The sequence below is a fragment of the Thrips palmi genome, unplaced genomic scaffold (assembly GCF_012932325.1).
Source record: "Thrips palmi isolate BJ-2018 unplaced genomic scaffold, TpBJ-2018v1 HiC_scaffold_19, whole genome shotgun sequence".
Taxonomy (NCBI): domain Eukaryota; kingdom Metazoa; phylum Arthropoda; class Insecta; order Thysanoptera; family Thripidae; genus Thrips; species Thrips palmi.
The window spans coordinates 6,979,546-7,004,123 of record NW_023144628.1 but is presented as its reverse complement, the minus strand read 5'-3'; the positions used below and the strand labels follow the sequence as shown (position 1 = coordinate 7,004,123).

General features: G+C 38.7%; 1 protein-coding gene across 2 annotated transcripts; it reads left to right on the top strand.

Annotated features, from left to right (window-relative positions):
• The first annotated feature begins 183 nt into the window (after window positions 1-183).
• On the top strand, window positions 184-24,510 carry LOC117646408 (prolow-density lipoprotein receptor-related protein 1). Of its 2 annotated transcripts, none has more exons than XM_034387305.1 (60): window positions 184-447; window positions 962-1,087; window positions 1,164-1,295; window positions 1,393-1,521; window positions 1,605-1,718; window positions 1,809-1,931; window positions 2,018-3,134; window positions 3,220-3,465; window positions 3,554-3,767; window positions 3,849-4,047; window positions 4,122-4,424; window positions 4,502-4,750; window positions 4,826-4,959; window positions 5,066-5,297; window positions 5,388-5,555; window positions 5,680-5,925; window positions 5,999-6,404; window positions 6,483-6,898; window positions 6,976-7,104; window positions 7,245-7,472; window positions 7,580-8,023; window positions 8,752-8,994; window positions 9,136-9,309; window positions 9,394-9,528; window positions 9,619-9,750; window positions 9,845-9,868; window positions 9,954-10,210; window positions 10,297-10,445; window positions 10,520-10,619; window positions 10,717-10,861; window positions 10,962-11,195; window positions 11,343-11,523; window positions 11,606-11,810; window positions 11,900-12,089; window positions 12,171-13,246; window positions 13,341-13,656; window positions 13,753-14,001; window positions 14,102-14,304; window positions 14,419-15,384; window positions 15,478-15,630; window positions 15,891-16,159; window positions 16,248-16,349; window positions 16,448-16,591; window positions 16,676-16,879; window positions 16,959-17,050; window positions 17,135-17,434; window positions 17,522-17,730; window positions 17,961-18,139; window positions 18,229-18,452; window positions 18,540-18,731; window positions 18,938-19,071; window positions 19,188-19,400; window positions 19,495-19,627; window positions 19,733-19,881; window positions 19,957-20,062; window positions 20,148-20,379; window positions 20,459-20,698; window positions 20,789-20,962; window positions 21,045-21,162; window positions 21,239-24,510. In XM_034387305.1, the coding sequence occupies exons 1-60, from the start codon at window positions 360-362 to the stop codon at window positions 21,386-21,388; spliced, it is 14,139 nt and encodes a 4,712-aa protein (XP_034243196.1). In that variant the 5' UTR covers window positions 184-359; the 3' UTR covers window positions 21,389-24,510. The 2 variants fall into 2 exon arrangements, with proteins under 2 accessions (XP_034243196.1, XP_034243195.1); XM_034387304.1 differs by having other exon boundaries at window positions 7,242-7,472.
• Window positions 24,511-24,578: the final 68 nt, after the last annotated feature.

Genomic DNA, 24,578 nt, shown 5'->3' with positions numbered 1-24,578 from the left:
AGTGCTGCCACCTCCTGGAGATCCGCCCAACCTCCACACGCTCCATCTCTCTTGCACCAACAGCGAGCCGCACCGCGCTCCCTCGCGCGCGCCCTGGGCTTCCCCGAGCGGCCGATAGGTGGCACGGTGTGCATTCATGAAATCCCGGTTACGGAGAGGTTAGGTCCGTTTGAAAAACAAACCCAAATCGCGATCGTGTTGACCGTGACTCGAGCGCCACTAGCGGGCTGTTTACTGTGATTTGTTGATTTGTTTAGGCTTAGCTTCTTCTCTTATCAATTGAACTGATTAAGTGAAGGATGACGACCAACAATATCGCTTTATGAGTATCTTATTCGGCGAATTGCCGGTGTGGTAAAATGATACTTAGACTGTTCTGGATCAGTTACTTCCTGGTCTGCCTACAGCTAGTATGTACTCAAGAGACACAAGATGGGCCGACAAAGGGTAAGAAGAGTACTTGTTTTTATGTACCATTTCCTGTTGGTTTGTTATTTTTCATTTACAACCGAAACATTGCAAATAAAAAAGATACTTAGTTTACACGAGTTTCAATACACACACTGTGTTACATGTGGACCTCCTATTTCATAGTTTGCCTCATGCCTAAGGCCATTTCATTATTTGTTACTTAAATTTTATGGACATATAAGTTTTCATGTATATTAAAAATGGTTGGTTTTCAATAGAAACCAAACCATTGCTCTGTTACTTTTGAAAATATAAAATAAATGTTCATTCATAACTTTTGCCACACTATCCCTGATATTGTATTTACTAATTTTATCACTCTCAAATTTCCCTTGATTAGATTACCCCTTTGCCAGTTTTCTCTTTCTCTTTGCTAATAAATGTAGTTCATTAGCTGACAACAAACACATGCTTGTTATTCAACTGTGAAGTATACCATTTTACTTATAATTTCCAATGATCCCAAACTCAAAGAAAATTTTTTTTCTAGCTGTAGTTCAAGAAAACTGTTCCCAAGAGCAATTTCAATGTGGTGATGGCAGATGTATTCCTCGGCGTCGAAAGTGCAATGGACGCCCAGATTGTTTTGATGGATCCGATGAGCCTTCTGATTGTCGTACGTGGATTATTCTGATACATTAGTAGTATTTGGAAAAGGCAGTTTGTGTTAATTTCACTGTTGTGCCTTCTAGCTCCTGTGACATGCCGCTCCCTTCAGTTCATGTGTGCTGTAACAAGGAAATGTATTCCACAAGGCTGGACCTGTGATGGTGAACCAGATTGTGGTCCCAATGACAATTCAGATGAAGATCCTTTAGACACATGTATGCATCTTTTCAACGATTTGATTTTCAATTTTCACTTCCTCATACATTTCTCTATCAAATTATTTATTCTTCATTCATTTTCCCCTCACTTTAGGCTTTCCAGAAAACAACTGCCCAGCTAACTTTATTAGGTGTGGATCAACTGATACGTGCAAGCAGATTCAGTTAATGTGTGATGGTACACATGACTGCCCAAATGGTGAAGATGAAGGAGAATTTTGCAGTAAGTGCTCAGTTGATGTCATGACCTTTTATTGCAGCTTTACTGCAGTCATACTACTATCCACACCATTGTTTATTTTTCAGAAAACACTACTATGTGTGACAGTATCAAATGTGAAGATAAATGCAAGCCAAGCTCTCAAGGCCCATTGTGCTACTGTGGTAAAGGAAAACAGGCAAATGGAACTGTTTGTGTTGGTAAGTGCTCTGCATGTCATTTGGATTCAATATATATTTTTAATTATCTTTGTTACTTTAATCATACGAATAAAATTTTTGCCTCTGTAGATCTTAATGAGTGTGAACTAGATGGTTCTTGTGATCAACGCTGCAAAAACCTTATAGGCTCCTTTGAATGCAGCTGTGTCCCAGGTTATAGAAAAGACGGAAATTCATGTTTTGCTATCAACAGTGAGTAATTTTTTTACATTTGCTGTGATTCATTTAAATTTCTTATTCAGCTGTTGCAATGTTAAAGTTTTAATTCTAAATTTCAGCTCCAGAAAGTGAAAATGCAAGCATACTGCTCACCTCTGCTGATGATATTCGGCGCATTTCTCTCAATGGATCAATTTGGCCAAATAGCCACCTCATTACCCGGCATCAGACTCAAGCCTTGTCATTCGATCACCGCAACCAAACAATGTGTTTCATAAAAGATTACAAGCGTCTTCAGTGTGCCAATATTGATCACTTAGATCAGCCATGGGATATGCCAAATCCGTCTATGTACTCATATGAGACTGTAACTCAATTTGCTTTGGATTGGGTGTCTGGAAATTGGTATTTCCTGGATGATACTCATGAGGTGATTTTTTTGTGCAATGGTACACTGCAAGCCTGCACCATCATTGTGGATGTCAACATTGGCAAACCTCGAGGCATTGCACTTGACCCGACAAGAGGTTATATGTTTTTCACAAAATGGGGCACTGCTCACCCAAGCCTTGAGAGATCATTGATGGATGGAACTGAAAGGAAAACTTTGGTTGATCGACGTATTGTGTATCCCTATGGAGTCACTGTTGATTTTCCCAACCAGCATGTTTATTGGGTGGATACATTCTTAGATTGTGTTGAAAGAGTGGATTATGATGGCAACAACAGGAAAATGTTGCGAAGAGGTGTTCCAGTTCAGAACTCTTTTGATGTTGCTATTTTTGAAAACTATCTTTACTTGACAAGTTGGAGGAGCTACAGTGTGATACGTCTGCACAAATTCACTTCTGAACATACTATTATCAGCAACACCAGCCGACCATTTTCCATCAATGTGTATCATCGTCAAAAACAACCTGATGTTCCCCATCCTTGCAAAGACAATAATGGAGGCTGCCAGCACTTGTGTATTTCTGCATGGAAGAAAGGCAATGCTCAAAATCAATGCTTGTGTCAACCTGGTTTCAAGTTAGGACCTGATCAGAAGTCATGTGCAGTTGCCAATCAGACAAAGTTTCTCATTTATGGAGCTGGGCGGCCTGGTATGGTAAAGGGAATATCTCTTAAACCAAGCACTAAAAAATCAGAAGTAACATACCCAATTTTAGATGTCAATAGATCTAAAGCATTAGATTATGATGTGAAAACTCAGTACATCTATTTCACACACGCAACGTAAGTAAATTCTAGAGTGTATGTGGGCAACAAGCTTATTACAATTTTAAGGTGAATTTTATTGTTTCATTGTGTTTCATTACAGACCAAATAATAGCTATGCAATTATGCGTCGCAAGGTCTCGGGTGGGAAAAAAGAGGTTCTTCTAGACCAAGGGATTGACAACTGTGAAGGTCTTGCTGTCGATTGGCTTAGTGGTAATATCTATTGGAGTGATGAAGGCCTTCAAGCAATCAGTGTTGCCCGAATAGCAGACCCGTCTCAGAGAAAAGTTCTCATACAAGGGCAGATGCATCACCCTCGTGCTATTGTTTTGGACCCAAGAGCGGGGTAAGTTATTATATTATGTTGAATAAGTTTCTACTTTTAAACATATTTAACTCAACAGATTATATAATTTCTGACGTTCCTTGTTCAGCTTTATGTATTGGTCAGATTGGGCTACAGTGCAGACCCAAAAGGGGAAGATTGAGCGTGCAGGAATGGATGGTAGTAAACGAGAAGCTTTTGTTGTTGAGAATGTACACTGGCCCAATGGCTTAAGCATTGACTACGGTGGCAAATGGCTATATTGGTGTGATGCATACCATGACAGGATTGAACGCATTCGAACTAATGGGAAGGATCGCAAGGTACCTCATACTGCTGTCATTATTTTCTTCTGTGTTTTGTTCTTTGAATCTTATCAAACTTATGGATGTTTAATGTTGTAGGTGATCTTTGATAAAGCCCCAATGGAACACCCTTATGGTTTGGCTCATAGTGACAATTTCCTTTACTGGACTGAGTTTCAGAATGGAACTGTACAACGTTTGAACATGACTGATCTTAACAACCTCACAGTTACCACACTGAGTGTTGAAAACCATCCTCTTTATGAGCTACGAGTGTTTGATAATAGCACTCAAGAGGGTGAGGGGTACATTTTAAAGGAGTTAACAATGTTTTGGTTAAGTTTTATTTCACCTTTTTTTCCCTGTTCACAGGCGCCAATGACTGCGCAACAAAGGACAACAATGGATGTGATCACCTTTGCCTCATATCTCCCTCTGGATTGGTCTGTGCTTGTCAAGATGGATTTGACTTAATGGGGAAAAAATGTGTCCACAATCAGAACTATACTGCTCCATTTCATTGCCATGCTGGCCAATTTATGTGCGCTGATAATGTAACATGTATTGACCGCCACTCTGTCTGTGATAAGCGCAAAGATTGCCCAGATGGTTCTGATGAAGATACTGCCATAGGTGGTATTTGTGGGGAGGCTCCACCTCTAGTCCCTGCTCATTGTAAGTAATGTCATGTGTGTGTTATCCTCATTGTCTGATGCCTTAATGTCATGAACTAAAATTTTAATTATCTGCAGATGAGCTGGATTGTGAAACTAACTTTAAGTGTGATGGAAATTCCTGCATCAGAAATGCATGGGTTTGTGATGGTGACAAAGACTGCCGAGATGGTACAGATGAAGATGTTTCTCGATGTGGAAATATAACATGTCCACCTGAACAGTTCACTTGTAAAATATCTGGACGCTGCATTCCAATGACTTGGACATGTGACACTGAGTTAGATTGTGGAGAAAATGACCCTTCAGATGAACATAGCAATTGCCGTATGTATTTCTATTAATAATTGTTCTGGCATTATAAAAATAAAGTGATTGTTCTACAAGTACTCTTTGTTATAGAATGTCATCCATCACAATTCACATGTGCTAATAAAAAGTGTATCCCTTATGATCATTACTGTGATGGGGATGATGATTGCCAAGATCAGAGTGATGAACTCGATTGCCCTCAAGCATGTAATAATTCAACAATGGTATGTTACTTGAATTTTAAATAATTATTTGCATTATTGGTGACCAATTGCAGTGTTTATCCATGTTCTGTTCAAACATCTGTTTTTGTTGTTGTTTTCTTTTAAGTTGTACTGTGCTCACAACAATCAATGCTTGCCACTGAGCTTCAAATGTGATGGAACAAATGATTGTGGGGATGGTAGTGATGAGGCTAACTGTCCAACTTCTTTGGTACCCACACACACTTCTCATTGTGAGCCCTCTGAGTTCGCTTGTAATGACAGCTTCTGTATTCCGGCAAAGCTGCAATGTGACGGCCAAAGAGACTGTCTAGATGGATCTGATGAATGGTCGTGTGGTAAGCTTTCAATGTTCTTCCCTCTCTTCGCTTAGTAAACTTGTTTATTTGGTTTCTAAAAATTTGCATTATTTTTGGGGGATCCTTTAGTAAATTGTCATGGCCATGATTGCCACAAGCACCATTCTCAAAATGGTTCTCTGGAGTGTGAACCTCCTGCCCAGTATTGTGACAACCGCACCAAATGTATTCAAATTGACGAATTCTGTGATGGAGAGGCTAAGTGTACTGATTTATCAGATGAAGGAGGCCAGTGTGGTGAGTTTTCTCTGTTTTCTTTCTATCTCTTTCTCTCCTTTCCTTTTTGTACACTTTTTTTTATAAACTGTGATTTTATTTATAGTAAAAACACATCTGGTATTAATTTTGATTAATTTTTCAGACCTTGAATTGTGTGGATCTTCTTCTGAATGTTCTCACTTGTGTCAAAATACTCCTGAGGGTATTTTATGTTATTGTCCTCCATCCCTGCATTTGCAACCAGATGGATTCACATGCAGTTTTTCTCACCCATGTGAAACTTGGGGTGTTTGTGCACATAGTTGTGAACCAATTAAATCCAAACATAAGTGCAAGTGCAACCCTGGTTACGCTTTGCAAGCTGATGGGTTTTCTTGCAAAAGCACTGGTCAGTATATTCTTAATTTGGTGACCTAATATTATTGTATCTTGAGTGTGACTACTGATGTTTTCTTTTACAGATAAAGCCACTCCCTTTGTCATATTTAGCAACCGTCATGAACTGCGTGGTGTTGACTTACATTCGCAAAGCCCGAAGGCTCTCATTTCCAGCCTCAAAAATACGATTGCTCTGGATTTCTATCATTCAGAGACTGAAGACAAAATCTTCTGGACAGATGTAATTGATGATAAAATTTATCGTGGAACGCTAGTTGGAGGTTCCTTGAGTAACATAGAAGTCGTTGTTCAAACTGGCCTCTCAACTGCTGAGGGACTTGCTGTTGACTGGATTGGTCAGAATCTGTATTGGGTAGAAAGCAATTTGGACCAAATTGAAGTTGCAAAATTAAATGGAAGCTTTCGTCGCACTCTAGTTGCTGGAGACATGGAGTCACCAAGAGCCATTGCTTTGGACCCTCGCTATGGGTAAGCCAAATTTCAATTTCTTTGATAAACTTGTGTCATTTAGTTCCAGTTCTAACTAATTTTTTCCTCTTCAACTAGCTTATTGTTTTGGACTGATTGGGATGCAAATAACCCACGCATTGAGAGGTGCAGCATGAGTGGAGATCTGAGAAAAAAGGTGGTTGCTGTGGATCAAATTGCTGATGGTGCTTGGCCTAACGGGCTGACATTAGACTACCAATTACAACGTATATACTGGATTGATGCTCGCTCAGACTCAATACATACAGCCACTTATGAGGGTCAGGATATTCGGACTGTCATTCGAAATCATGAAACTTTGTCACATCCATTTGCTATAGCATTGTTTGACAACTATGTCTACTGGACGGACTGGAGAACAAATTCAGTAAACCGTGCTAACAAATGGAATGGCACTGATTTAACAGTGATTCAAAGAACTCTGACACAACCATTTGATATCCAAATTCTTCATCCTAGTAGGCAACCTAAAGGTGGGGAGAAAAGTTACATGTTTAAACTTAAGAATCTTTCTAATTTATCGGTTTCATTTAATATTTATGTTCTACAGGAAATTTCAACCCATGTGGCACCAATAACGGAAATTGCTCACATCTTTGCTTGCTAAGTGTTAACAACACCTACAAATGTGACTGCCCTCATGTTATGAGATTAGATAAAGATAACCATACATGTGTCGGTAAGCTGCACCCTTGAGTTAATCACATACTGTGTTTTAATATTAACTCTCTTTAGATGTTTGGAAGTTGTAAGGGTTTGTGTGCATGATCTATGTGAAAGTGGTGATGTCTGTCCTTCTTTGTTTTGCGAATGTTGCAGTGAATGAGCAGGTTCTCCTATTCTCTCGAGCCAATGAAATCAGAGGTGTCGATTTAAAAATGCCTTATTTCCACACAATACCCACTATAAGCCTCCCTCAAGTGCTTTCACCATCACAGCTCGATTTTGTAGCAAGCACTAAAAAAATATATTGGACTGATGTGCAAGTCAATGAAGTAAAGCGCACAGGCCTTACTGGTGGGGGTGCAGAGAGTATTATTGATACAGGTATGTCCTATCAATTTTTTTATATCTACCTTGAACTGTTATCTTAGTCGGTTTTCCTTTCTCTGTTTTTTTTTTCTTTCTTAATATCTTACTGTTTCTTTTATCAGGCATTGATTCCCCTACTGGTTTTGCGATTGATTGGATATCGGGGAACATGTATGTGACTTCTGCTGGTCCCTCATACAATCAGATATTGGTTTGCAATTTGGAAGGAGAATACATAATTACTGGAATAATAACTATTCCAAATAAAGTACCAGAAAACGAAACAGCTTCATCTCATCCTGTAACAACACAACCCACACCTTCAATAACAACTTTGCCACCTTCAGATTACGGAGAGAATCATGATAGCACGGAGTCTGATGGAAAATTGACAAAATCTGAGCATGCTCAAATTAAGTCATTAGCTCTAGATCCTACAAGAGGAAAATTGTACTTCAGTCATGTTCGGGGAACAACCTACATTATTGAAGAAGCCAATATGGATGGAAGTGGTCGTCATACTTTGGTCTCTAAAGTAGAGGATGTGGCAAGTGTTGCTCTTAGAAGTAAGTATACTCAATACTACCCCTATTACTGTTATTAATTCTTTCAGCACAGTTAAATTACTTTAGGAGATTTACATGATTAACTATAGTTAGCTTGAGTTAAAAGTTAGGAATTATTTTTCAATACACACTAGTTTACTTGGCTGCTTTACATTTTATTTGCTGCATTAAGATTTAAAAATTAGCATCAATGTTTGTGTACTTGCTGTAGGAAAAAAGGTGAGAGCAGTTTATCATGGGATCTTGCCGCTGATTATGGGTCAAGAAAGTGTGATGGAACAATTAAACAGTTGGATTTGTAAGCAAAGCCTTCCAGTACAATTGCATGGTTGGCACGTTGGTGAAGATGGCCTGTTGAACATGAGCTTTTTGAATGGCATGTTCCTCTAATGTATCATATTTAACCCTCATTTTGTTCAAATGTCTGCTTCCAAAGCATTTGTTGAGCATCTTGGAGCAAATTTTTTATTACACTATGAAGGTCTGTTCCCTTCAAACATTTTTGTTAATTATCAATTTTCATGGGGATAGATTTTAGCATGCTCAAAAGTCCCTGTTTGGCCTAATTTTTGAGTTTTGCATTTGTATTCTTGTTCATAAACTTCACTTTGATTGACGTGTCTTAATGGTGGTCAATGCCAATGCCTTCTTTTTGCACCTGATTATGTCATCATTTAAGTATTTAAAAAAAAAAACATACGTATTAATAACTTTCTTTTCTGTTTAAGGCTTGTCTATGGATTTGGATGATTGGCGTTTATATTGGGTCAATGTTTGGAGAAAAACCATACAGTACTATGACTTCAAAAGCAAGCAGACTCTGGATGTCCCGTTGAAGCAAGAAGCTGTTCCTACTGCTGCTGTTGTTTATCATGGGTTTTTGTATTATGCTGACTTGCATGACATGGCTATCCATATGGCAAACAAAACCTCTGGACTTAAGAATGACACTGTTCTTCGAGCTAATACAAGTGAGTTCATGTATTTATAATTGATACTCAGGACTGTTTTGGCTTTCTAAAGCAAATTAAGTACGCAGGAAATATTATGTCACTTAAATCTGTCTTGCGCTGTTACTAAATTAGTTTTGTTGCATCCTCATATCTCTTTAGTTCAAGTCATGTCTCTCCGTATATATGATCCTGAGATTCAGCAAGGCAGCAATACTTGTAAGGTTAACAAAGGAAATTGTTCACACTTATGCCTCCCTATCTCACCTACTGAACATGTGTGCCGTTGTGGAACTGGTTATATAGTTGACCCAACTGATCTCACAAAGTGTATCGGTAAGTCTTGATATCTTACATTCCCTTGATGTATTGGTTATTAATTTGGTTGTTGTTTCACAATTTCTTCTCAATTCCCTTCAGGCATTGAATCTTTCCTCCTTTACTCAATTAACTGGGAAATCAAAGGACTTTCCCTGAAAGCAGGAGACAACACAACTCAGGTATTGGGTCCTATATCCCGAGTTTCAATGGCTGCAAGTGTAGACTTTCACGCAGGTAAAAGGATAATGTTCTACCCTTTTGTTAAAATAAGTTGTGGTTTTGGAACCTTTGAATAAACGAAGTTACCTTGTGGCTAACTTACAGAATCTGAATACTTGTATTGGGCTGACAGTGATCATGGATCAGTTACACGTATTCGTCGTGATGGAACAGGGCGCAAAGTGGTAGTAGAGCATTTTGAATCCATGGAAATTATTCCTATGGACTGGTTGACTGGTGAGCAAACTCTTTATTTCAAAACTTTGTGTTACTGTTATAAACCTTTCATTATCTAGCATAATTCTGTGAATCTTTTTATCTTCTTCCTAAGGATTGGCTGTTGACTGGATAGCAGGTGAGTGAGGCAAATTTTTAAAGAAAACAATATTTTTTGTATCTTTTTTGGCAAGTTGTTATCTTTTCTTCTCTTTATTCCACAGGTAACCTATATTGGACAGACCCAAAGGTTCATGTGATTGAAATGTCCAGGTTAGATGGATCATTCCGCTATGTAGTAGTCACTGGTGGGTTGGACAAGCCTACTTCGGTAGTTGTTGATCCAGTGCAAGGACTTTTGTTCTGGAGTGATGCTGGTAAACAACCTCGTATTGAACGAGCTGCCTTAGATGGTTCCAACCGGAAAGTCCTTGTTAACATGGGCATTGCAGCCATCAATGACATAACTTTGGACTTCGATGTAAGTTCATATAAATTTAAAAGCGGAAAAGTTGTTAATTTTTAAAAAATCATTTTCTTAAGCATCTATAAATTGATTTTTTCTAGGGGAAGAAAATTTATTGGTGTGACTCAAGTACCCACAAAATCGAAAGAGTAAATTATGATGGCACGGACCGTGAAGCTCTCCTGGAGCGCTCACTAGATTCTCCGTATGCTCTGACTGTATTCAACAACTCTCTCTATTGGATTGACACGTAAGACTTATCATAAATGCGCTTATCTTTATTGAATTGTTTGAAAGTCTAGCATTGTTTATTCCTGATTTCAGAACTTATGAGAGAGGGAGTATTTTGTCAGCTCCTTTGGCCAACCTCTCAAACTTTTCAGTCATGCTGAAGGACATTGGTGATTCTCTTAAGGACATTCAGGTAATACCTTGTGGCGGTGCAAGCTATATTTTACCTCTTGATTTAATTTTTTGTTGCATGAGTGTTTTTAATTTTACCTATTGTATCTTGCATGCAGGTTTTCTCCAAGTTGAAGCAGAAAGGCACAAATCCTTGTGCTATTAAAAATGGTGGATGTGCAGAGCTTTGTTTGTACAATGGAACACATCCAGTTTGCGCTTGTGCTCATGGGAAAGTTGCAAGCGATGGTCATTCATGTGAAGGTAGACACAACTAATTTTGCTTATCCAAATACTCAAAAGTCTTTAATTTTAAAATCTTAGAAATTGTTTTAATTTATTTAACTTTTGTTGTTGCTTATAGACTATGACAGCTTCCTGCTCTACTCCCGCGTTCTGCGGTTGGACAGCATCCATATGACCAATGAAAATAATTTAAATGCTCCATTCCCAAGCATCCAATCCAAAGAATATATGCGAAATAGCATTGCTCTTGCATATGACTACAAGCGGAAGCTCATTTTCTACTCTGATATTCAAAGAGGAAGCATCAACAGTGTTTTCTTTAATGGCACCAACCACACTGTCATTATTGAGAGTAAGTCACTGTTTTATAATGTGAATTACAATTACTTGTATGTTGTCTGATGTTATCAGCAAACTTGTTTCAAACAATGTCACTAATGTGTATAGGCCTGTGATTTTCCTTTTTGGTATTGTTATGGATAAATTTGTTGTACTTTAGGGCATGGTGCTGCAGAGGGGTTGGACTATGATGCATCAACTAACACTTTATATTGGACTTGCAACAATGATTTGACTATTAACAAAATTAATCTTACAACGAATAGCTCTAAGGTAGAACAAATCGTCAAGCTCAAAGAAAATGACAAACCACGTGGCATAGCTGTAGATTCGTGTGAAGCGTAAGTTTGATTAATTGATTATGGCAAAGTGCGAAAAACCTGGTTCTACTTCTTTTGACCATCTTTCTTCAATGTTCCTCAGGCGCGTTTACTGGACAAACTGGAATTCAGTACACCCTTGCATTCAAAGAGCATACACCAATGGTTTTGATGTAGAAACAATTATTTCAACTGACATACGGATGCCTAATGGTTTAGTTTTAGAGCACAGCACTCAAAAGTTGTATTGGTGTGATGCTCGTTTGGATAAAATTGAACGTGCAGAATATGATGGCAGCAACAGAGTTGTGAGTATTCAAGAAGAAATTTTTTTTTTGAATCATGCTTCCGGTTTTAACTGTTGCATTGACTGGAACCTTTCTTTTCCAATGACCAGGTGTTAGTAGAAATAATCACACATCACCCGTTTGATATTGCGGTCTATGGCAATTATCTGTTTTGGACGGATTGGGTGCTTCATGCAGTCCTCCGAGTTAACAAGTTTTCTGGTGATGATGTAGTTGTTCTTCGAAAAGATGTGCAGAGACCAATGGCTATTGTTGCCGTGACAAATGACACAAATGACTGTATGTACTGTTGTCTTTTATTTTTCTTTTTTTTTCCATGTTGATTGCTATACGATCTATTTTTTATGCTTTCCTTTGCAGGTGCAGCGAATCCTTGCAAGGTCCTTAATGGTGGATGTGCACACAAATGCAGGTTAAATGTGACTGGTAATGTTGTATGCAGCTGTTTCCCAGGGTCTGCACTTCTCCCTGATGGCAAATTATGCTCCAAAATCTCTGGAGAGTGTACATCATCTTCCTTCACTTGTTCCAATGGTAGATGTATTCCTTACTATCTGACTTGTGACGGTATTGATCAGTGTGGTGACAACTCGGACGAAGCACCCCAGTACTGTGGCCAGAGAAAGTGTCGTGCGGGCTATTTTACATGCATCAATAAGCGTTGTATTCCAATGAATCAAACATGTAACCACAATAATGATTGTGGGGATGGAAGTGATGAAGTGAATTGTTCGTGCTCCGATAAAACTCATTTCCAATGTACTCATGGTGCTGCTTGTATCAATGCTTCATATGTTTGTGATCGGAGTGCAGACTGCCCTGACGCTAGTGATGAAATGAACTGCCCTAAACCAAATTGTACTGAGCACCCAGGATTGATTAATTGCAACACAACAACAGCTTGCATCAATCCCTCATGGATTTGTGACTCTGAAAATGACTGTTGGGACAACTCAGATGAAAAAGATTGTCCATCAACCAGTCCTAGTTCACCTGCTCCATGTCTAAGCCCTCACTTCCAGTGTAAGAATGGTAACTGCATTCCAAATAACTGGCGCTGTGATGGTGATGACGACTGTGGTGATAGCAGCTCAACTGGACCAAGCTCGGATGAGACTGATTGTGGGAGTATGTGTAGAGATGACCAGTATGAGTGTACGAGTAAAGATTGCATCCCACTTTCGTGGCAGTGTGATGGCACTCCAGACTGTCCAGATGGCTCAGATGAGGACCTCAAGTGTAATGCTCGACCATGTACCCTACCAAATTTCAAATGTAACTCTACTGTCAAATGTATCCCTGCGATATGGGTGTGTGATGGTGAGGACGACTGTGGTGATGGCTCAGATGAAACTTCAAATGACCAGTGCCTGCGCAGACCGCCCGCTTGTGCCGACACGCACTTCCAATGTGCCAATGCCAAATGTATTCCTCAGGTAGGGTTTACTAATTTTTTACTGATTTTGACTGACCTGTATTTTTATTATTTATTTATACCATTACATAATGGGATTATGGTATGTTCATTAGGAGTACTACTGTGACGGGCAAAATGACTGTGGCGATAATAGCGATGAACCAAAACTCTGCGGCCTTCAAGGCTGTAGAGATAATGAATTTGCCTGTCGCAATGGAGCCAAGTGTGTACTAGCCGCTTGGACCTGTAATGGTGTGGATGATTGTGGAGATAATTCAGACGAAGAGGGGACATCATGCCTTAATGCAACAAATAGGTTGTGCGAAGGACCTCAAGTGTTCCACTGTGATAATGGTCTTTGTGTGAATGAAACGCTCCTGTGCAATGGGCAGGATGATTGTGGAGATTTCAGTGATGAGCGCCTTTGCAGTAAGTTTGTTTTGGGTCTTTTATTTTTACTTTAGACTTTTTTTTTATTCATTCTGAATCACTTTCTTACACTCTTGTCTTCTTTTTTCTCTTTAGACATTAATGAATGTGAGCAAAATAGTACTTGTGCTCATACATGTATCGACAAAAAAATAGGATACGAATGTCAGTGTCATCCAGGATATAAAGTCAGTCCTAGAGATCACAGACTATGCCTGGATGTTGATGAGTGTTTGGAGTCACCTTGTAGCCAGAAATGCCGCAATACTGTAGGCTCGTATGTCTGCTCTTGTAACAATCGTTATATTCTGAGACCTGATAAACATTCCTGCAAAGCAAACTCTGGTGAGATATTTCATCACTGTTTCATTTTTGGCATTATGATTTTACTCATTTTTTTTGTTTTGCTTGATGTTACATTTTTCCCCTGTGTTCTGCCATGTAGGTGATGAAGCAAAGCTCCTGTTCTCTAACCGTTATTATATCAGGGAAATGGATTTAGCTGGTAGAACAAGCCTTAAAGTTCACAATCTTACAAATGCAGTTGCATTAGACTTTGATTGGGAAGGAAAATGCTTGTATTGGTCTGATGTAACAGCAAGTGGAAGCACCATAAAACGACAATGTGGAGGAAATGCAACTCATGAGGTATTACTTTGTTTATGTTTCTGTTTAATCCTTACTTGTGATAACTGCATGAATCCTCATTTCTTTCATCTGAAAAGAAACTTCAAATCTGAAGCACCTGCTTATATTTTCCAGGTTCTACATTCGGCTACACTTCAGAACCCTGATGGATTAGCTGTTGATTGGGTTGGCCAAAATCTTTATTGGTGTGATAAGGGTTTGGACACTATTGAAGTATCCAAACTGGATGGTCGATATCGGCATATTCTTATTAACTCTGGCCTTCAAGAACCACGAGCTATTACTCTGGACCCTCATCAAGGCTATATGTACTGGACAGACTGGGGAGATCGCCCGTACATAGGGAAAGCAGGCATGGATGGTTCGAGTTTCACCGTCCTTGTGAATGATTCCCTTGGATGGCCCAATGCGTTGACTCTATCATATGAGACTAATGAACTGTTTTGGGGAGACGCACGTGAAGATTACATAGCAGTCTCGGACTTAGATGGCAAAAACAGAAGAGTTGTGATGAGTCGTGCCAAGAATCCAAGACTCATGCTACACCACATATTTGCCCTTGCAGTTTTTGAAGATTACTTATATTGGACAGATTGGGAGACCAAAGCTGTTGAAAGATGTCATAAGTACAGTGGCCAAGACTGTAAACGTCTTGCCATTATGGTACATCGTCCAATGGATATACATGTTTATCATCCCTATCGACAACTTCCAGTTACCAAAAACCCATGTGCCAATAATGGAGGCTGTTCCACTCTCTGTTTACTTCGACCCAATGGCGAGCATCAATGTGCTTGTCCAGGAAATTTTGTACTTGGTCCCGACAACCGCAGTTGTATTGCAAACTGTACATCTGCCAATATTGTTTGCAAAAATACCTACAAATGCATTCCGTTTTGGTGGAAATGTGATGGCCAAGATGACTGTGGTGATGGTTCAGATGAACCACCAAACTGTCCCAAGTTTGAGTGCACTCCAGGACAATTCCAGTGTCGTAATACCAAATGCATCCATCCATCTTATCTTTGTGATGGGACTTCTGACTGTGGAGACAATTCTGATGAAGAAGATTGTGACAAGGTATTAACTGTCAGGCAGATGTGTGATACATCATATCACTTTCCTTGTTAGTTATATTTTATTTTAATCTCTCTGTGGTTTGTTTTATTACAGTACACATGTTTGAACACCCAATTTAAGTGCCATAGTAATGGAACTATATCTGACCATTGCATAGCTGGTTCATTACGCTGCAATGGCAAGATAGATTGCCCTTTGGGGGAAGATGAGAAGGATTGTCCTCCAAAAACATGCCAACAAGATCAAGTAAATTACCAAAGTTGATGATCTCTTTTTGTCACCCAGATGGAAGGAGCCGTCCCTCTTGATAAATTTCTCCAGGTTGTCCTGGACTTGCCCTCGGAGGATGAGTCCCTCCTCAAAATTGCTCAGTCAGATGGGTCGAAAAGTTGGTCACCGACTACCCCGCGAATCCGTTTAATTTTCAGAGTTCTTTGCCTTTTCAACACACTGACTTTCTTTTCACTCTACTTCTTATTAATAATGCTCTACCTATCTGTTTTCAGTTTTCTTGCCAAGCTGATGGAAAATGCATACCTCATGTTTGGGTGTGTGATGGCGATGAAGAGTGTGCCGACGGTTCTGACGAAAGGGACTGCGAATCTCGCACCTGTTCCGCAGACCAGCTTCGGTGCAGCACTGGTCGGTGCATCCCGAAGGCGTGGCGCTGCGATGGAGACCGTGATTGCCGGAATGGAGAGGACGAGCCCGCCAATTGTTCGAATCCTGAGTATCACACTTGTGATCCCACCTACTTCAAATGCAAAAATAACAAGTACGTCCTCTAGTAGTTGCCATCTTTTTAAAAAAAATTGCAATTTATTTGCTTTCATTGTTGCTTATCTGTCTCTGTCATGTCCTAGATGCATCCCGGGGCGTTGGAAGTGTGACTATGACAATGATTGTGCAGACAATTCAGACGAAGTTGGTTGTGAACCCCGTAATTGCAGTGAGTCAGAATTCAGGTGAGGAAGTAACCATAATTGTAAAAGTGTCGGTTTTGCTAAAAACGCTTTGATTCTTTTTTTTCAATTTTCACCACCAATTTCTTTTATCTCTTTAGGTGTTCCGATGGTAGATGCATAGCAGGTATGCAGAGGTGTGATGGTGAATATAACTGTGATGACCACACAGATGAGATGAATTGCAATCGCACCTGTAGTTCCAATGAGTTTCAGTGCACATCTCCACAGTATTGTATTTCAAGGTTCATATCTTATTACTAATCATTCATTCATTACCATCAAATGAATTTGTCATGATAAAACTGTGATTTATTTTTCTGCCACAGTACTTGGAAATGTGATGGTGATGTGGATTGTAGTGACGGTTCTGATGAAACTGACTGCCCCAACCAATGTCCAGAGAACAAGTTGCATTGCTTGAACAAACAATGTGTTTCTGCTTCATGGGTATGTGATGGTGATGATGACTGCGGTGATGGCACGGATGAAACAAATTGTACAAAGTGGGCATGTGAACCAGGGCGCCACAGGTAAAAATGAGTTTTGGTAAACATGTGTTAAACTAAACTTTTAAAATATTTGACTCTGTATCTCATTTATCTTTTTCAGATGTTGGAGAAATGAATCAGTTATTTGCCTCCCTGGATTCAGTGTGTGTAATGGAGTTTTTGATTGTGAAGATCACTCAGATGAGAGATTTTGTGAGTAGCTGTGCATTGTAGTTTGTTTTTTTTAAACAAATCACTGGTTGTGTTGAAAGTAACTCTTGATGTTTGTGTCCACAGGCAATCAAAGTCACTCCATAAAGGGTGACTGTAGTCAAGGCAATAATTTTATTTGCCTCAATAAAAATTGCATTCCAAGCAGCTTAATTTGCAATGGAAAGAATGATTGTGGTGACAACTCTGATGAAAGTGATTGTTCACCTTCACCATGCAAGTTTGGCACATGTTCTCAACTGTGTGTCATTAAAAAGCGTGGTAATAGTACCTTCGCTGCCTGCAATTGTCACTCAGGTTATACTCTTGCATGCTCTAATGGGAACAAAACATGCGACAATGCCAATAAAACTTGTGTAGCCAAAGGTAAAGCATTGTCGGTTACATAAAATTTCTTTTGAATTGATAATTTTTTTTTTGATGGCCAACCCTCTGCTTTTTATTGTGTTTTAGGTCTTCCTGCTCAGATAATTGTTGCAACAGACACAGGGTTAAGAATTTTTGATAAACCACACGTAGCTCTTGATCTTATGACTAGCTCAGGAAAACTTGTATCTGCAAACAAAATTGAATCCATTGATGCATTTTGGAATCCTCCTAAGCACACTATTATCTTCTCTGACCATCATTATCGCAGCATAAAACATGATAATCGTACTCTGGTAAGCTGATAGTCTTCAAATCAAACACTGGTAGTTCTTGGATTCTAAGTAAGAGACTTTTCGCCGGTAGGCTTTTTGAGTTTCAATGCGCTGTATCATATGAATCAAGATGCCTGCCTCAATTTGGAGATGCTCTTTTAGAATCAGAAAGATATTTTAACCAAGTTCTTACCATAAACTCGAAAGACAAAGAAAGACTTTCCTTGAAACCATTTTTCTTTGACTTTCAGATCTCACAGTTGGATAATCCTCGTGGTGTGTCTATTGATTGGATACACAAGCTATTGTTTTGGGTTGACTCTGGAACTCCAGCCGTAATGGTTGCAAATTTGGATGGGACTCGACGTGCTACGCTAATTGAAACAGATTTAGAGGAACCTCATAGCATTGTGGTGGACCCTCAAGAAGGGTAATAACAGTCAACTCATCCTTACCAAGATTTACATTTCCCATCCTCTTAGCCCATTCTGATTACTCCTTGATCATTTTTAATTGCAGGAAAATATTCTGGACAGACTGGGGCAAAAAGGCCCGCATTGAAAGCGCACAAATGGATGGACATGGACGACATACATTAGTCGGAGACCATGTATTGTGGCCTACTGGCCTAGCAATGGATTATCAGGCCCGTCGCCTTTATTGGGTGGATGCTAAGAAACTTACAATAGAAGCTGTAGACCTTGATGGTAAATTTAGGAAGAATGTCATAACGTTCCCTAGAGGTTGGTATTCGGCAATTTTTTTCACTTCTGTTAGTTTTCATTTCATCCTTTTGTTCTGTTTTCATGTTGGCAAATTTTACATTTTAGGTACAAGACCATACAAAATTGACGTCTTTGAAGATAAGTTATTTGTCAGCTTAAGTGCCCAGAAGACAGTCATGGTGAAACGATTGGACAAGTTTGGTCGTTTTGGCGTGAATGGTACTGTACTTTACCAGGGAGAGCAGCAACGAGCTCCAGATATTGTTGTGCTACAGGAGAACAAGCACCCTCGGACATGTAAGTATCTCAATTGTAAATTTACTTGGTCATTTTGAATTTTATTTAAAATATATCAATGAATCTTATTTTTTATTTTTATAATTTTTAAGAATATCCTGGAAAAGTTAATTTGATGTTTTGTTTCAAATCCATCATAAAAATAAATGTTCATAGTAATGACAAGAATATTCTGAAAAGTTCCTAAACCAGTTCTTCCTTTTCAGCACTAAATGTATGTCAGAAAAATCCTTGCCACCCCTCTGCTCTTTGTGTTCCACAAGGCAACCGCCCAGGTACCACTAACAGAACATGCTTATGCCCCGATGGCTATTTAGCAACTGTTTCCAGTGCTCTGATGGTGAGAACTAAAAACAAGCAACTAGTCATTGAAATTTTTAATTTGTTTCCTGTTTAAGTTCTTCTTGATGTTATAAATGAGTTGATTTGTTATAATATGTCATATGCTTATTTCAGGTTGAATGCAACCTCAAACCAAAAGCAGCAGAAAAATGTGATGTGAAGTGTATCATGGGTAAATGTCAAATATTTGCTGAGGGTCCTCGTTGTGTGTGTGAACCCATGTATGGTGGAGAGCATTGCAATAGGTATCTGTGCTCTGAATTCTGTAAAAATCAAGGCCGCTGTGATGCTGTGGTTGAGTCAAAGCTAGGAAAAGCAGTACCTAAAGTGAGCCTCATCATACTTTTATTCTTATAATTTTTCTTTTGAAATGTAGATATGTCTTAGTTTCATGATAACAACAATTCTTTTATGTTTTCAGTGTACCTGCCCACCACAGTGGACTGGAGAGCGTTGTGAAATTCCACTAGCTAACTGTGGTTGTGAAAATGGCGGCACTTGTATCCCTGCTGGCCATGGAGCGGTCTATTGTGCTTGTCAACCACAGTTCACAGGTATTTTAAGTGATGACCAATGATATTTTAGAGCTTTATATCAGGTGGGGATAGTTTTTTTTTTACATGATAATTTATAAAATGTGTTTTACCTGTGTGCTGTAGGTCCTCGCTGTAAAGATTGTCTAACTTTAAAATGTGGTCCCAATGGAGCGTGTTATCTTCAAAGTGATGAGCCTAAATGTAACTGTTCCAATGGATACACAGGGAAAAACTGTGAGATTTCAAAATGTGTTGGCTTCTGTAAAGGAAATGTGAGTAGGTCTACAATTATATAATTCATAATAAGGCAAATTTGTCCATTGTCTGATTTTGTGTTTGGTGTTTAGAGTACATGTAGAATGACAAGCGGTGGTCCTAAGTGTGTTTGTGCTCCTGGCTTTACTGGAGACAAATGTGAAAAGGATAAGTGTAAAGACTTCTGTAAAAATGAGGGTATGTATGAGGTCTATGGTTGTCATTACCTATGACTGATTCATAATTTATCATTAAGCACGGTTTTATGTTTATCTGTGAACAGGCAAATGCATAGCGGGAAACAAGAAACAGTTTTGTCAGTGTGGACCGAAGTTTGCTGGTCCTTTGTGTGAAATAGATCTATGCAACTGTTCTTGTGACGACAGGGATCAGCATTGCCTTTGTGTGTTCCCCCCACCAGAGGAGTGCCAGTCTAATTCTGTTCAGAAGTGCCGTCCAGGGGCGTGCAAAAATGGCGGCACTTGCGTTGAGAGCCGCGGGAATCCTGTTTGCCGGTCTGTATATCAATCTATCCTTTGCTCTTCCCTTTTCCTACTACAAGTTTTTAAATATTGATGTTTCTCTTTCCTTCAGATGCCTTGATGAGTATAACGGTCCTGAATGCGGAACATACTATGGAACTAATCATGCATGTATTAACTATTGCAAAAATGGAGGAGCATGTCATCTCGATGGCAAAGGAAATGCTTCCTGTTCTTGCCTGGATGGTTGGTTTGGATCAAAGTGTGATCAAACTTCACATTGCAAACCAGGGTATTGCTTGAACTCTGGCCATTGCCCTGAAACAGATGGCAGTCCTCAACCAACCTGCATGTAAGAAACTGTTCAGTTATTGGTTAGGTTCATTTTGCATCGACACCTGTGTTTCTTTTGCAGATTTTTCTAAAATTGTTCTCTTTACAGATGTCCTGTGGACTTCACTGGCAAACGTTGTGAGATTGCAGTGACGGGAAGCTCCCCATCATCCAGTGAAGGCAGTGGAACCTCTGCTGGTGTCATTATTTCTGTAACAATACTAATAATTTTGCTGCTTGGAGTAGCTATTGCTTATTACGTAACAAAACGGATTCGTCGAGGGTAAGGCAAAAGACGTGCTTTTACTGAGGTCATTTTTAAGTTTCATTATCTTGTACAGTAATAATCATCTTGTCCATTTCAGAGGTAAATCTTTCCTGCATCAGCGCATGACTGAAAATGTTGAAATCAGCAATCCTATGTATCTAAGGGAAGACCTTGATGATGATGGTGATAATTTTACTCTAGACTCTATTGTTAAGGCAAGTTTCTACATTCATGGAAAATATTCTTATGAAAGTTGGCCTGTCAGTCAATTTCATTTTTTCTTATTTACAGGGTAATTTCTCCAATCCTATGTACGAGTCAATGTATAATTCTGGTGCATCTACTGCAAGTGGCACAACTAGTGAGGAGAAGAAGGGTCTCCTTCGTGGAGATGATGTCCCCTCACAGCCTCACCCACTTGCTGGAAGGGAAGAATTGTGATGGGTGTTCTGTTAGTGAGTAGAGTTATCCTATATGTGAAAAAAGTCAAATGGAGCTAATTATGGCCTGTATGAAGAAGTATTTTTATAAGGTTGGACAGTGAAGTGTGAGTCAAGAAGCACTTGTTACCCACTTGTGCTCATACTTGAGGTAGCGTTTATTTTCTGTTATGGCTATGAGGCATTGGAATTCTTTTGCATATACGAGAGGTTCTGTATCAAAACCACTAATTAGGAGACAATGTAGGTTTTGGTATTGTTCTTTTTGTTTTTAATCAACTAAAAGGTCAAAAGTTACAATAATTTTCTAATATTTTCAATTTACTTTTTAAAAAAAAATTATTTCAATACTGTATTCCCCTCCCCCCCAATCCCAATTTTTTGGTGTTCCATGTTTTAGTGCAGATTTGTTGGAATTCTTTTTTATGAATCAGAACCTCTTAAACAGTGTGCTGTTGATCTGTGCTGAGCCAGAGGGTGCTACTTTAAATTATATTTGGCATGCTGGATCGCATCATACTCAATGTGATAACAGGGCCTGGGTAGCACTTATGTGTTGCCAGATGGGAAGTGGATTTTGACGGGTGATAATGTGGGTAGTTATATTAGTTTTCCTTGTGGTAAAAGGATATGCATGAATCAATATTTATTGGTGTTAAGCTATTAGTCATTAATTTTTTTCTGTGCCAATGTGAGTGTAGGTACTGATTTTAATCTTTCAAGAAACTATCTGTTATTGTTTCTTAGCAAATGACTGGCTGTTAAACAGTTTTGTGGTATTATTGCCACTTGAGACGCACTTTCTTGCCCTTTTCTTATTTTCAACTGTTGAAGAAGTGCAAGTCGGTTTTTAAATCATTTTCTTATCTCTTAGTGCTTTTTTTTAATTGCCTCTGTGCCAAGCTTTGTAATAACTTTTATGTGGTTACTCAGAGAAGTGTATTACCTTATCTTGTTGTTTATGTTAGAATCTTATACAGGATTTTGCTCACATTTTTGAGGTTTTTGATTCTGTTTATGGTACTTGCGACTGGCAAAAAGATGTGTTCAGAGTTTTTGTTCCTACTCACACGCAGAATATCATATTTATTTGTCAGTAATACTCATCTTAACGTTCTTCCTCATATTTTATGGGAACTTTACACCCATATTAACAGCAATATATGCTCTCTGTTATAATTTTTATTTCTATTGTAATTTTAAATAGACAAAGAAGCAGTTTCCATTTATATTGGTCCAGAAATCCATCCGGTTACAGTGGGGACTTGACAAATATTAAGAAGCATTTTAGTTTTACCCTGTTACCCGTTTGTGAGTTTTTATTGGTTGTGTCTGAACTAGTGTTACCCATGCAAAGTTAATTGTTGTGAATTTTCTTTTAAAACTTTGCATTCTCACCGTCCTGAATATTTTGTACCCTGCAGAAGTAGCTCAGCTTTCAAATTTGAGTCTTCCCATTATGAAGGCTGTATAGACTGCTTTCAATATAAAAGCGTGTGCATGTGGCAATAGTTCAATCACTTTGCCTGTGTGCTATTTTGATTTTTAAGTAGAGAGTTGTATTGAATCATATTATGGACATGTTCATGGTGGCGAGAGTGCTGCTCATGCCTTTCGAAATCCATCCATTTTCTCAAACCGTCCTCCATCAAATTTTCGTGGAAAATACTCTTGTTGTCATTACAAGACAGACAAGAAAAGTCCTGTTTTATCAGTTCATGACGTCCTCTGCACTTTAGTCTGATAATTTGGCATTCATTTTAGAATGTAGTTTGATAGTTCTTCCATAAAGACTTTATTTCCGTATTGAGCTATCATGTGCTTCTTTTTAGTCAATATTTATTATATTGTGATTGTCTTGTGATTTACTTGACTTGTGTTTTTTTGTGTTAATTTGAAACTGCACAAAGCTGTTCTTTTATTATTTTTATTACAGTACTTTGCTTCCTCCCTCAAATTGATTTACTCTTAGAATCTTTGTTCAGTTGTTGCATCAACAAATACATATCGAGTCACTTCTAATGTCAGGCATTGCTACATTCCAATCTCTCTATGCTCCTGATGGAACTTTGTAGTTAGTTATTATGATATTATTTTCTTGCCTTTGCCTCTTTGAAGGCCCTCCCCTAACAGTTTGACCTTTTCATGTTCATCTCCTTTTAAAATGTATCTGTTCAGTTCTGCCATGTTTTTGAACTTCATGTAGCTATTAAGTTTATATTGAGCATTCATTTAATTATCAAGGAGAAATGTATGATGGCTAATTGTTGGTAGCTTATTATATATGCAATATTTTAGTTAAGTTTTACTCTTATTTTATGCTTGTGAAATAAGACAATGCATATTTTTAGTTAGTTTCCTTTCGTGAACTGAAACAGAAGTTTGTAACTCTGCATTCCACTCTGTGTTGTGGGAAGTTTAAATTGATTTGCATCCTAAGATGCTGGTCTTCTTTCTGATTTTGTTTCCTGACATTGAAAAAGTATCCATGCTTGTGCTGGGTTTGTTGTGCTCAGAAACTAGGTGTAAAGAAAATGAGTGGTTGCGTCAAGCTAGTCAGTCTTGCCCTCTTGTACAAAATTTCTCTTGCTAAGTAAGTTATTTAAGAAATTTGCATTTCATTCATGGTTGTCAAAAAGCTGCTAGTATTTTAGGTCCCGTCACTGGTTCCAGCTTGCTGCGTGTTATCAGTGAAATGGAATACCCATATCATTTATTGTTTGCAACAGGAAGATTCTCATCTTAAAATACTGTTTTAAAGTGTTCCTTAGTTCCATAGTCAGCAGCAGCAGAACTGTGGTCACCTCCATTTCCCATAATGATAATAATTGCTCTCTATCTGTATGTTTTCTGGGTTGTCCCCAGCATTCCACAGTGGTTTTCTCAAATGCTGAACTGAATATCTCATAGAATCGAAGCTAAGTATAAGAATATGCACCTCATCATGTGCTAGTGCTGTTTGTTGGTCGACCTCAATAATATTTTTATAATATGACTATGTGGGAACCAGAATTGACATGCAAAATGTAACATTTTTCAAACGCGCAATTTACGAATTTTATATACCTGGGAGAGATGTTATCTGTTCCTTTGTTTGTGAATAAATGTGATTGTCACAAAGGATGATGTGTTTTCATTCAAGTGTTTGCCTAGCATGGTAATTGTTGCTATGGTTGGATGAATGCCTCACT